This window comes from Borostomias antarcticus (genome assembly GCF_949987555.1).
Source record: "Borostomias antarcticus genome assembly, chromosome: 2".
Taxonomy (NCBI): domain Eukaryota; kingdom Metazoa; phylum Chordata; class Actinopteri; order Stomiiformes; family Stomiidae; genus Borostomias; species Borostomias antarcticus.
Window position 1 is genome coordinate 39,118,723 of NC_140235.1, and position 15,000 is coordinate 39,133,722.

The 15,000-nt window shown below is 50.4% G+C and overlaps 1 protein-coding gene across 3 annotated transcripts in view; it reads right to left on the minus strand.

Annotated features, from left to right (window-relative positions):
- Nucleotides 1–5,441: 5,441 nt before the first annotated feature.
- pde8b (phosphodiesterase 8B) overlaps nt 5,442–15,000 on the minus strand; it is a gene marked incomplete at both ends in the record, with an annotated part of 45,178 nt that continues 35,619 nt past the window's right edge. For all 3 annotated transcript variants that reach the window (XM_084451546.1, XM_084451544.1, XM_084451545.1), the window contains 9 exons: nt 5,442–5,551; nt 6,895–7,024; nt 7,559–7,726; nt 8,500–8,638; nt 9,607–9,824; nt 11,154–11,352; nt 12,037–12,166; nt 12,780–12,837; nt 14,077–14,241. In XM_084451546.1, coding sequence (XP_084307672.1) covers nt 5,442–5,551; nt 6,895–7,024; nt 7,559–7,726; nt 8,500–8,638; nt 9,607–9,824; nt 11,154–11,352; nt 12,037–12,166; nt 12,780–12,837; nt 14,077–14,241 — 1,317 coding nt within the window. The remainder of the gene's footprint in view (nt 5,552–6,894; nt 7,025–7,558; nt 7,727–8,499; nt 8,639–9,606; nt 9,825–11,153; nt 11,353–12,036; nt 12,167–12,779; nt 12,838–14,076; nt 14,242–15,000) is intronic.

Consider the following 15,000-nt stretch of genomic DNA (forward strand, 5'->3'; position numbering starts at 1 on the left):
GAACTAACAGATGTAAACATTAATACAGTTAAACAGCTATATTTCAAGATTGTTTTATTGTCTCTCACAAATACATTTTCAAAGAGGTTTTGAGCATCAAAATAAGAACTCGAACTAAAAAACACGATGACCAGAACTGAAATAACATCTCAAACAAAACCTCGATGGATCAACTCAAAATAGCATTGACGCACAAACATTTTAACACAATTATGCATCAAACAATACAATCTTTTGAAAATACATTAACATTTTACCATACTTCACGCTGCCTTTCAACGGGCAATGATAATGAAGAATCTTTTGAAAATATAGCTTATATACATGAATGCTTGCGTATATATATAATGTCGGTTGTTCTGCTTTGAAAATGTACAAAATAAGGAACAGAATTGGCAAGTTGTCCGTACCTACTGTCAGGAAACATTCTTCCAAAGACAGAAAGAAAGAGAGAGAGACAGAGAGAGAGAGAGAGAGAGAGAGAAAGAAAGAGCTAGAGAAAGAGAGAAAGAGAGAGAGACAGAGAACCACTGCTCAGAGTGATGAAGGCTGCTTGTTACTGCGTCACAGTGCACGCCGTGTCCAGCTCTGACCGCTGCCCCGCTCTCTGAAGGGAAGAGCAAGCTGGACATAACCAGACCTGTTCAACTCCTTCACATTCCAGTCATTCCTACAGAGAAAAGGCCTCCTTATGATGAAGTCTTGTCAGATCTACTATACAAATGAACCAGGCTGTAGGGGACAGTGTATACAGTGTTAATGGATCTAAAATCAACTTGACAAAATCCGTTTACATGATACATTTGATAAAGATATTAAATATTCAACGTTTGCTTCCCGTTAAAAGCCTGTACAAATGTGTCACATGATGCCGGGTACCGTATGTGAACAACAACTCAAAGTCATTAGCATGCATCTCTCAAACAAACAAAGAAACGTATCAAATGAGCAAAAACAACAATAACAATATTATTGACACCATAGAAAATGGCTACCGCTCTACTGGAGGAGGTCTATGGGCTGGTTGGTTGGTGATGTAGTTTACAGTGAGGTGTCCTATCGTGTTGTGACAGTAGTGAAGCCGTGGAAGAGCTTAAGGCATCTGAATCATAGATGAATCTCTATGATCTGAATCATTTGGATCTGAATAATATACAGAATATTATAATATATACTACAGAAACCAGGGGTGGAACCAACTCCACTCCCAAGATTCACAAGGTGAACTGAGGTTCTTTATGAATTGAAAAATCATAATTATTTAAAAAATAAATTCACTTATGAGACGACATGGAATTGACCCCAAGCCTGCCACGCATGCGCGCCCACACACACACACACACACATAGACAGCATTACATGTACTTAACACTAACCCCAGGAACAACTGGTCAACTAAAGATACAGGACCTGGGCGTTAAGCATAGAAGGAAGTTGTGATAGAAACTGCAGCCAGAGCACCACGATACACTCCTTAGCATATGAATTCATGAGTTGCTCTATGGCTCTGTGACACACTAGTGGCTTCGTCCAGCAGTTAGCCGACCCAAACAAACCATCTCAGACCTGCCGCAAACCCTGTTCCAGAAACGAACCTTCTCAAACCCATCATGAACCCTCTTTCAGATGCTAGAAGCAAGTTAAGGCACCTTTAAAGCGCTCACAGTGCCTTTGGTTAAATACCGTATGCCAGCTTTGTGTCTTGATTTGAGTACACACACACACACACACACACACACCATCAGCTCATTCTACTCTTCTTGACCCGGTTTGACGCAGCAGTTCTGTGGGGAGTCGATGTCGGAATCCATGATGTAAATGTAATGAAACCAAAAGTTAAAGAATGCTTCTTTCACCAAACACTTCATCATTCCTCACCAGCAGTAGCCGTTTTCCAATTCTTAGCTCTTCAACCTTCAGTTTCCTACACTTTTGGACACAAACAGCGTGACAAATCTTATCTGGACTTTACTTCGTTTAGAGACAAAATAAGTTCATACTTATTTGCTGGCCGACAATCGAGCCAGAAGTCAGTTTCATGGTTGATTGCGTAATAAGATACAAGCTTCCTGAAAACCCCATGCATCTAAGAATGCAGATAAAGCAAGACTACAAGATACCCTGTACTTTACTGTATGTGGTCACACACACAGTATGAAACAGTAAAACCGAAACACGCACAACCTCCCTCTTTATCCTACTACAAAGTGAACCAACCACCAGAAAAGCCCAGTGAGATAACCACTAGTTTGTTTCTGGACATGACCCACTACAAACATACCATCAATCCCCCAACGCATGACTCTGACACTCCTGTTATTGCTGCGATATGTGCCAGTTCCCTCCTGCTGCCACTAGAGGGAGACAACATCCCGTGTGATTACCCTCCAACGGGTGGGTCAAGTCAAAAAGTACGCAACCTCCTTCCAATTTAAATCGTTGGGAAAAGGAACGTGCTACCAGATTGTCTCCAGACAGGTGGAGACATTAAAATGAAAACCCATGAAGTAAACTGTATCGCAGTTGAACTGCAGTCGTGAGGTCGACATGTTTGGTTTGAACAGAGCTCTGGTGACCGGGGCCATGGGGTCTGCAGCCGTTACATCCCTGGGCTAACGGCTAACACGAACCATGTGAGGCCTGGGGCTGCTTTTACCGGGCAAGCACGGTCTGTTTGATCGAGTCTCCCATGCTTGCTTAGACCGAGTCTCCCATGCTTTGTTAGATCGAGTCTCCCATGCTTTCTTAGATCGAGTCTCCCATGCTCCCTCACACACATCCTCGTCTGAACAAGCCGCTGCGAGGTCGCTCACAGTCACGTACCAACAAGCGCACGCTCCTTCACAAGGGAACATGTCTATGTTCCCCGGGTCCTATGTTCCCCAGGTCCTATGTTCCCCCCCAAAAAGGGTTCTATGTTCCCAGGGTCCTATGTTCCCCAGGTTCTATGCTCCCCGGGTCCTATGTTCCCCCGAAAAAGGGTCCTATGTTCCCCGGGTCCTATGTTAACCCCGAAACGCGAAATCATGCGATAAACGCATAATCACGTTTATCTTTGGCGTTTCACGGGGAACATAGGACCCGGGGAACATAGAACCCTTTTTTGGGGGGAACATAGGACCCGGGGAACATAGAACCCTTTTTGGGGGGGAACATAGGACCCGGGGAACATAGAACCCTTTTTTTGGGGGAACATAGAACCCGTGGAACATAGGACCCGGGGAATATAGGGATGACCCCTTCACAACGGCCCTGCAACACGGACAGAGATGATAAAAGAAATCCCTTTGAGAGTAAATCCTGGCGTCAGACTTCAAACATCTGAGCCCCGAGACTGCCGAGTGCCTGCTGTATCTCAAAACCCCTAGAATGTGTTAAACATATATACTACACGGTCAATAAAACGGACCTTGAATCAGACAATGAAGAGTTAAAAGCTTACAGGCCTCCGTAGAGGCGCTTCACCTTCGCTAGTCACAGTCAACCACACACCGGTCTCTACGACGACGGTTTGCTTCTTATTTGGTGCACGGTATTTGTAACAGGTATCTACAGTTAGTGTCCTTTAGTTTAGAATGTGTCTCATGGGTTAATAATAGTACGCTAGGCTACAGAGCTACACCTTCAAGGTGGTCCACTTGACCTCACTAATGTGAATGACAACAAGCTTAAAGCTGTCCTTGGAAACACAGATATTCGGCATTGTTTCTTTTCAAACGCTGCAGTTTGTATAAAAAGGGCAACAAACCCCCGTAAATGGGAGCTGATTCCACGCAGTGAAACGCCTTTGCACCACTCAGGCTTGGTTCACCTCACCAAAGTGAATACTGAGAACAGTAAGCCTACCGTTGACCTGCCACACTGTAGGCTACAGCGGAGCCATACTTTGGCCCTGGCTGTCGGAGACAGAACGCTAGACCCAATCTTCCCGGATGGAGCTGGAGATAATCTAAGCCAGATAATCCATTCATCATCTAATCAAACGATCATTAAGAATCCCAGCGCTCTTTTTTTACAAGCCTCGTACCTAGCCTGTCTCTGGGGCCGGACCCCCTGGTGGGGGGGGGGGTTGAGAGAGCTGGTTTTACCCCCACAGAGGGTGCATGGCGCTGGGCTCGCTGCCTGCGGATCCTGGCCGTCAGAGGAACGCTCTGGAGCTCCCCTGTAGTGAGATATATTACAGCTATTCAGCAGTGCTGTTATAAGCCACAGAGGTATGGGGCTCCCAGAGTGCATTGCTCTCTCAGACATGGCACTCTGTAGGGCTCTCTCTGTCTAACGCGCCTTATCACAACTCAGACTGGACCTCAGGCCTCCAGCTGGACACTTCACACTGAGAATAGAGTTACACTTTTATAAGTTGGCTGTTTGGCAGCGAGAAGTTTTTTGAGAGTGTATTAGAGAATGTGTGTGTGTGTGTGTGTGAGTGTGTGTTTGTTAGTACTTGCTTTTCGAGTATGAACTGATCTCTCCTCCAAATATACAAGTATGCAAGTCTGTTATCTAAGGAATGACTCCTGCCTTAATTCCCAGATAGCAAGCGGATGTGTAATGATTCTGGGCCATATATGGGCCGGAACTAATCCACAAGGGCCAGATCTGGCCTGTATATGGCCCAGATCCGCTTGCTATCTGGGTTTTTGCACTTCACACACGTTTAGATGTACCAGGCAAAGCTTTGGTCACTCTCAGGTCTCTGCTTTGTCACAGTAAAAACACAATAAGAATGGTTGAAAACACAGAAGCCAAACGTCACGATCGGAACAGAAAAAAGGTGAAATGTCTTGATCGGCTAAAGTGCGGTCTGTTTCCGTCGACTCCTCAGAGCGGTTCAGATTGTCAGGTGAGCCGGATCGGGCCGTAGAGCGCCCGTAGAGCGGACAGGGAGGACAGAGCGGACAGGGAGGACAGAGGATGTCCGTAGAGCAAACTTGTGGGAAGATCGAACGTTCAAGCGTAGAGGTGCCATTGAGACCCGGTTTGCGGGAGAGAACTCGAACCACAGCCTGTTGTCCCCCCCCCCACACACACACACACACACACACACACAAACGCTCCACCCAGCGCTGTGCACACACACACACAAACAAACGCTCCACCCAGCGCTGTGCACACACACACACAAACAAACGCTCCACCCAGCGCTGTGCACACACACACACACAAACGCTCCACCCAGCGCTGTGCACACACACACACACACACACACAGAGGGAACGGGGTGGGATTCGAACCGCGCCGTCTCAGTTTGAGGTCCGTCTCTTGTACAGGGGTTCTGGGTTCTGTTCCGTTCTTCTGACCTCTCTAGGCTCCGGGGTTCTGTGTAGTCCGGCGCCGGGCCGGGTCCGTGGTCGGAGCTCCGTTAGGGTCCCGGAGCGGAAGAGGAGGAGGAGGAGGGGGGGGAGGGAGGAGGAGATGGAGGGATGGGGAAGGGGGCGGGGTCAGGGAGGGGGAGGCGGTCGCAGGCTTTTACACTTCATCTCGTCCAGGTTCTTCCAGTATTTATAGTTCTCTGACAGGTGCTCCATGAGACCAGGCAGACTGGCGAAGGCTGGGGACACACGCACACACGCACACACACACACACACACATGCACACGCACGCACACACACAGGCACACACACACACGCACGCACACACACAGGCACACGCACACACACGCATACACACACACACGCACATACGCAGGGTTATGTGAGGTTAAAAGACACCCAGTGTGCACACACGCGCACACACACACACCAAAACACACACACATCCACAAAACATACACGCACAAACACAGTGTCCATAGAGTATCTATACTGTAATATTGCTCTCACACAAAAGGGAAGATAGGGAAGTAAGCCTCAAGCACAAACACAGAGAGTGTGTGTGCGTGTGTGTGTGTGTGTGCGTGTGTGTGTGTGAGTGCGTGTGTGTGCGTGTGTGTGGGAGTGTGCGTGCGAGTCTCTGTGTGTTTTCCCAGTACGCCCTGCTGACCCCGCGTTGTTTGGTTCTTGTTTCCGGCCGGTCGCGGACCCACGCTGGGGCTCGACCCGGCAGCGACCCCGGTGCATCGGAACCCGGGCCGTGTTTCAATGTGTGTTTGTTGTGAAGTTTCGCTTCAGTGCGTCCCTCCCGCCCCCCCCTACCCCCCCCCACGGTCCCGGTCGCTGTTCCAGTGGCCTTTGGAATCTTTCCGTGACATCACAGCTGTGTTGACAGTAAACAAGTCTCCTCTCTGGGGGAGGAAACTGAACTGTTCCCCCGACTCGCCTCGGCCCTAAACTCAGTGGGAACATGGAGTCAGAACCCCCCCCCCCTCCCAACCTCCACCCCCGTCCCAACCCCCCCCTCCCTCCTCGGGGCTCTGGCCCTGCTCCTGCCAGGGACAGCAGAGGATGATTCAATTATCCGGTGAGCGAGGAAAAGAGGAGAGAAGGATGGAGGGATGAGGGAAAGGAGGAGTGGAGTGGAGGGAGGGGGGCGGAGGCATGGGAAAGTTGAGCTCTGTACTCCAACCGCGTTTGACCCTGGCACTGAGTGCGCGTCTGTCCGTGTGTGTGTGTGTGTGTTTGTGTATGTAAGCGTGTGTGTGTGTGTGTGACTTTTATGAACATAATCACACCAAATAAGACAGCCCAGGGGGGCTTTCATTACAACACAAAACACACACACACACACACAGAATTGGGAAGAGAGAGAGGGGGAGGAAGAGAGATAGAGAGAAAGAAAGAGAGAGAGAGAGAGGGAGGGGGAGGAAGAGAGATAGAGAGAAAGAAAGAGAGAGAGAGAGAGAGAGGGAGGGGGAGGAAGAGAGATAGAGAGAAAGAAAGAGAGAGAGAGAGGGAGGGGGAGGGGGAGGAAGAGAGATAGAGAGAAAGAAAGAGAGAGGGAGAGAGAGTTCTTACCATCCCAGGCATCAAACATATCGGTGATGAAGTAGTCGATGAAGGAGATCTGAGATTTGGGCACGCTGCAGGTGTTCCTGTCAAACACCGGCATCACCACCGGCAGGCCCTGCCTCTTCTCCTCATCTGTCTGCACACACACACACACACACACACACGCACGCACGCACGCACGCACGCACACGCACGCACGCACGCACGCACACACGCACGCGCACGCACGCACGCACGCACGCACGCACACACACACACACACACACACACACACTGTTTCAGCACTTTCCTTTACGGTGTGTGTGTTATGACTACATTGAAAGGAGAGATAGATAGATAGAGAGAGATAGAGAGAGAGAGAGAGAGAGAGAGGCGGCAGGCTGTAGGCACACGCAGATCGCACAGTCAGCAGATCTTAAGGTCAGCGGCGATGTAAGCAAAGTCAAAAGCATTTCAAATGCATAATCCTTCTCCCCTCACAGGAAGGGGCTACGACTCCTCCTAACCATGGAGGACAGTGTTTTACAACGCCATTTAAGGCCCCTCCCAGTTTAACCCTTGGCATCCTAGGCCCCTCCCAGTTTAACCCCTAGCATCTCAGGCCCCTCCCAGTTTAACCCCTGGCGTCCCAGGCCCCTCCCAGTTTAACCCCTGGCGTGCCGGGCCTCACCTGAGCGAAGTACTCCTCGGAGATGCGCCCCGCCCACTCGATGCAGAGCTCCAGCGGCCGGCAGGGATTGGCCACGTCGGCGCACTTGATCATCATCCTCTTGATCAGCAGACGGTTCTCCGGAGAGTTCCTGATGCTGGCCGGACCCTCGCAGTCACTCCCCTCACTCTGACACACACACACACACACACACACACATAGACACACACACACACACAGACACATAGACACACACACACACATAGACATACAGACACACACACACACACACACACACACACACACACACACACACATAGACATACAGACACACACACACACACACACACACAGACATACAGACACACACACACACACAGAGACACACACACAGACACATAGACATACAGACACACACACACAGACACAGACAAACACACACACACACGCACATAGGCATACACATAGACATACACACACACAGACACACACACAGACACACACACAGACAAACACACACGCATACACACACACAGACACACACACACATAGACATACACACGCATACACACACACAGACAAATGCACACACACACACACACACACCCACACACACACGGTAAATGGTCAATGGACTGCTTGCCTCCCTGGCAAAGCGCATTGTGTTGCCTCTGGGTATGAAATGCGCTATACAAATAAAGCTTTGATTGATTGATTGATTGATTTGATTGATTGATTGAACCTTACAATAGCCTCAGATAAAATCAGGCTAGACTTCTTCAGACCTCAGTCTCATGCTGAGTGTAGTACTCTCCTATAGTGCTGTTAAAAGCCAGACTACTCAGATGATCGTTATCCAATCATCTCATTCACGCTGATGAGAACCAGATAGGAAATGGCTTGAGGGAATATTAGATTCTCTACCAGGCTAACCCTTCGTGTGGAAGCAGTGTGTGTCTCACATTTGAGCTGGACTCTTCGATGGCCGCCATGGGCTTGTTGATGCTGTTGACGAACTTGTTGACGTGCTCAAAGTGCCGGGTCATCTCAGTGGCCAGCACCATGTCTATGATCGCCTGTCGCAGGGTTCGGAACTGAGTCCTGAGCGCGCACACACACACACACACACACACACACACACACACACACACACACACACATACAAATACACACACACGCATGTGAACACACACACACACACTCACATACAAATACGCACACACGCATGTGCACACACACACACACACACACATACAAATACACACACACACATGTGCACACACACACACACACACACTCACATACAAATACACACACACGCATGTGCACACACATACACACATACAAATACACACACATGCATGTGCACACACATACACACATACAAATACACACTCACGCATGTGCACACACACACACACACATACAAATACACACACGCATGTGCACACACACACACACACACACACACACACATACAAATACACACACACGCATGTGCACACACACACACACACACACACACACACACACACACACACACATACATACAAATACACACACACGCATGTGCACACACACACACACACATACAAATACTCACACACGCATGTGAACACACACACACATACAAATACACACGCATGTGCACGCACACACGCGCACACACACACACACACACGCACGCACGCACACACACACACACACACACACACACACACACACACACACACACACACACACACAGAAAGTAAAAGGTGAGTTCTGCACATACCTATAAAACACAATGTCAATTCCAGTGACACTATCCTCCAATTGGCAATCTACCATATGGGCATTCAGATCTACCATGGACATTCAGATCTACCATGGGCATTCAGATTATTATTTTTTTTTTAAATTTAATCTTTAATGTTTTTAGTACAGTAAACAATGTGAAACGAAGTGCCGGTTACTGCCAGTTCCATGATGAACAGTACTAAAAAAAAATAATAATAATAAAAACAAATAATTACAAATTCCACAAAAACTCTGCAGATAAAGGCATGGAAGTGTTCTGTCCTTCCTACCTGTCGATGTTCTTGAAGATGTTGCTCTTGCTGTCCCGGACGGTGAGCTGGAAGGCCAGCGCGGCGTGGTGGCTCTCCAGGACCGCCGTGTCGTTGTACAGGATGGCCAGCTCACTTCCTGCGTTGCACAGGAAGGAGTTGGTCCGACCCGGGTGGTCCACGTCGTGCACCGTGGCCGCTATCAACGCCGCCACCTCGTCCGACTGCTCCAGACTGTTCTGGAACGCGCACAGAGGGCGGGGAGGGATGTTAGCGGTGGACTACATATCCCACGATGCACCGCGTCAGCAACCAGGACCCTTATCACCCCGATAGACAAACTATGTACAAACAGCAAATAACAATGTTCACGTCATGACAAGAGAAGATATTTATTGCCTCGCCTATCTGTCAAGATGGCGCCGTGAAGGGCTGCCTTGGTGTTTTGGGGCGCCTTGTTTTGTGTTGTTTTCTCGTCGTATTCTGTGCTGCTCATTTGCACTTGTCCTGTCTTTGCACTGTCCAGTCACATCCCTGTCTAAGGCTGTCTCCATCAGTGTTAAATGGTAAATGGTAAATGGACTACACTTACTGTATATAGCGCTTTTCCACCTTAGCGGCACTCAAAGCGCTTTACAATGGCCTTTCATTCACCCACACATTCACACACCAATGGCGGTAGCTGCCATGCAAGGTGCTAACCTGCTCATTGGGAGCAATTTTGGGGTTAGGTGTCATGCTCAAGGACACTTCGACATGTGGACAGTCGGAGCTGGGATTCGAACCACTGACCCTTCGATCATTGAACGACCCGCTCTACCAACTGAGCTACAGCCGACCCATGTTACGCACCATCTACCGAAGCAAACTCCTAGTATGTTGTAAACTACAGTACTTGTCAATAAACAGATTCTGATCTTGATTGGCCGATAGAAGGCCGATAGAAGGGTCTAGATGCCCAAAAGCCGAGCGGTTCCAGCAGGGTAGAACCTGAGAACTAGACTGGCGCGGTAAAAAACATCCCGCTAACAGTGACCGGTCACAGACGCACGGTCAGTCATCCACCAGCTAGTCTCATAGCCAGGCCTACCCGGATAGCAAGCGGATCTGGGCCATATACAGGCCAGATCTGGCCCTTGTGGTTTAGTTCCGGCCCATATATGGCCCAGATCCGCTTGCTATCTGGGTATCTCCATCTCTACCTGCGCTGGAGGAAGTTGTGGCTGGATTTCGGGGAGAAGGTAATGTCGCTGTATTTCTTTGAACCAATCACAGTCATCTTCGGTGGAGCGGTTGCTAGGTTGTTGTTTCATGTAGCCAGGGAGAATCTCCCGTCGCCACTGATTGGCCGACCGCATGAATCGGCGCTACTGATTGGGCAGAAATAAACGAATGACAAGGCTTATAACCCAAAGTCAGACTAACCACCACCAGACTCTCTATCCTCCACACCCCTATGAGGTCTGATCATTCACACAAACATCCCTGATGTGGGCCGTCCTGTTTACATCCAGCGTGTGTGTGTGTGTGTGTGTGTCCGTCCGTGTGATTATGTTTCGTGACCCTACCCTGACCCTCTCCTTGCGCAGGAAGTGGGCGGTGGCGTGCAGCACGTCGGCGGCGTGCGTGGAGTTGTGGTAGGAGTTGGAGGCGTGGTAGTTGACCTCGATGACCTGCAGCCAGGAACGCAGCGTTGCCTCGGAGCAGCTGAGGAACTCACACACCCCGAAGCTGGAGAACACCTTCAGACCCAGGTAGGTCAGAGGCCTGGGAGGAGGAGAGACACAAAGAGAGACCTTCAGCTCCAGAGGGACACAGAGAGACCTTCAGTCCCAGAGGGACATAGAGAGACCTTCAGTCCCAGAGGGACATAGAGAGACCTTCAGTCCCAGAGGGACACAGAGAGACCTTCAGCCCCAGAGGGACATAGAGAGACCTTCAGCCCCAGAGGGACATAGAGAGACCTTCAGTCCCAGAGGGACATAGAGAGACCTTCAGCCCCAGAGGGACATAGAGAGACCTTCAGTCCCAGAGGGACATAGAGAGACCTTCAGCCCCAGAGGGACACAGAGAGACCTTCAGCCCCAGAGGGACACAGAGAGACCTTCAGTCCCAGAGGGACATAGAGAGACCTTCAGCCCCAGAGGGACATAGAGAGACCTTCAGTCCCAGAGAGACATAGAGAGACCTTCAGCCGCAGGTGTTGTAGGTGAGAGGCCTGGGGGGAGCACAGAGAGACACAGAGGTGGTCTCTCCTCTCCTCCCTCCTCCTCTCTCCTCTCCCCTCCTCCCCCTCCTCTTTCTTCTCCTCCCCCTCCTCTCCTCCTTTCTCCCCGTCTCTCCTCCCTCCTCCCCCTCCTTTCTCCTCCTCTCTCCTCCCCATCTTCCCCTCCTCTGCTCTCTTCCTGTCTCTCTCCTCCCCCTCCTCTCTCCTCCTCTCCTCCTGTGTACCTCTTGTTAGTGACGGCCTCCAGGTCCAGGATGTTGAACTCCCAGCGATCCTCGTCGTCCAGCAGCTCAGCGATGGACGGTGGGACGTCACTCAGAGTGACTGGGATGGCCAGCTGACTCTGGCTCATATCTAGCACACACACACACACACACACACACACGCACACACACACAAAAGCGGGAGAGAGGAAATGATGTTCAGGCCTGATGATGTCCTGTTTTTTGGTCAGAATGGAGATGGCTGCCATTACAGCGGCCAGAACATGACCAGACATTAGTCCCTCTCCGTCTCCTCCCTCCGACCATGACTCATCCTTCCCTGAACACAGAACCGCATCACGCAAGGACTCAAATGGACAGGACCATGAATTAATTCTCATTGGCTGCCCAGATAGCAAGCGGATCTGGGCCATATACAGGCCAGATCTGGCCCTTGTGGCTTAGTTCCGGCCCATATATGGCCCAGAATCATTACACATCCGCTTGCTATCTGGGTGCAGACCGTAGCGCCCATGCTGTACATGTTAATGGTCTCATCAGCTACCACTCATTTGGACTTTTATGAAGTTCTGTCAGATGGTAGGTGTTTAACTGAGGTTTACAGTAAAGAAAAATCATGTTTCACTGTTACCACAGGCTACATTTAAACATGTATAGTGCAGCACCATTCTGTGGAAGAATCCGAATAAATCAAGGAATTTAAGATAATAGTGACATCATACGAGCAAAACATCAGCGCTTACTTTGGAGAGAGCTTTTGGAGAAGACGTACTCGTTCCCAGACTGTCTCCTCAAGCCATCCTAGAAGATGAAAGACCAGAAAACCCGCATTTTTTAAACCCCAGTGATTAGAAAGTATTGATAAACGACTATTTGGTTTATCTCAATCCAGACTAATAAAAGCATACTTTCAGGACGTTGGACTTCCAGGGTTATAATTCATAGAGCGTGACACCTCCCCCACGACTCGGGGGTTGTACCCCGGTGGTTTTTAGGAGGGGGAGAAGTAACAAAAAAAAGCGTTGGAATCCGACTCGGCGAGCAGAGTTAAATTCCCTCTCGTATAAACAGGCTATAACTCTAGGGATTGGGGCGTGGATGAGAGAGGACAGGACCAACGGGACTTTGATGTACGTAGACACGCTGGGCTTTAGCGGTCAGCGCTCTGCTGATGGAACGGACGAAGTGACCCCCCCCCCCCCCCCCCCGCCACCCCCGGTGTTGGTGGACAGGTCCATGCCGGTTCCAAACCGCATCCGTGCGGCGGTTCGGCAGAGACAAGACGAATGTTATTATGACCGTTCGGATAAACAAAGACGCTATTAGACTGTGACCCGCGAGGAATTCACCACTAGGGAAGCGTTGGACCGGAGCACGCACGCACACACACGCACACACACGCACACACACACGCCAGGTCCAACTCAATCCAGATCTAGACTAGGTTTGTGGGAAAAAGTGCTAGAAAAACATCTCTCTCCTACAGAATGCGAGTATTTGTGCGACTGTTTGGTGAAGTGAAACTGAACTTCCTGTGAGCTGTGGGAGGAGAGAATTAACGGCCCACAAATGTACACTGAAAACAGAATTCTGCTACAGTGAGAGTGTGTGCATCAATATTTTCCCACGTGTCCTACTGACCCCTGACCCCCGTGCCGAGCCGCCCCAGCAGGCATCATTCCGAGTACCCAGAAGCTCTGGCTACAGCCGGAAGCTGATTGGCCCGTGCCGACAATGGGCAGTGCGGAGAAGCTGATTTAGCCTCTGATTGGTCGTTGACTCCAGCGAGCGGTCGGTTAGCATATTCGACACGCAAGGTGCGATTTGGGACTTTCTTCCCCGTTAAATCTCACTTCACAGAGGTTTTTATTACACAAGCTGCAAAGTGTATTACCTAAACAAAATGTTTCATTTAGGCTAGGCTTTTCAACTATACACTCCCGATGAAGTAACGCTCAAATGCAGCTGGATTTGAATAGGCTCCGCCCCTCCGCCCATGGCGCGGCGCTCGACTCCGGAACTCGGCGGGCCTGGACTCACGCTCATCAGCCCCCCGACGAGGTCGCTGGTGTGGGGGTCGTCCTGGTTGGAGGCCAGCTGGGGGGAGTAGAGCTCCGTGGTCCTCAGGATCTCCAGGACGCGGTCCAGGGCCTCGGCCACCGTCACCGGGCTGTTCTCCTGGGCCGCGTTGATGATGTTGATCACCTGGACGGACGGGACGACGGCGGGGAGAGTTTAAACACACACACACACACACACACACACACACGCAGAACGCCCCGGAGAGGGCACTTGTTTGGAGACAGTGCTCCTTTCATTGTGCCCGTGTCATGGAGAAGCGCATGTGATGCGTCTAAATAAAGCTGCGAGCTGATGACATCATCGCAGGGCTCGGAGGAAGAGACAGGCCTCTACAGGCCCACGCCACGGCAGCGCTAAAACACATCACACACCCACTCGCTCAGAGCCGGCTATCCACCGCCGTGCTCACTGTACAGATTAGGGCCGTGGTCGTGACATCACTTGGCGCCGGTGACTCGGACGGGCAATGACAGCGAATCAGATTAGGGTTCCACCGATAGGAGAACAAACGATCAGTCCGGGACCGTCGGTGCCGTCCAGGTCCGCTGCTGTAATCAACGCTGCTACTGGCCACTCAGGTCTTATTAATCGCTCTGACCGAAGCTCAACTCTTCATTCTGAGTGACTGCTTCCAACTGACCGAGGTGGTGGGAGTAGCCGTTTGGGACCGGTCCCAAAGGCCGGACTGTGCCAAGCGAGCGCGATCAAAGCCAAGCTCACTCAAGGCCATCCAGGATTTAAAATACTATTTCGACCCCCCCGTCAGGTTAAATGCCGCTCAATCATAAATTAAAAGTGTGAGTTCTGGACAGTTAAGTCAGATGCACAGCATCGGGGTGGGGGAGGTGGGAGGGGGTGGGGGCGTCGAAGAACATTCCGTGA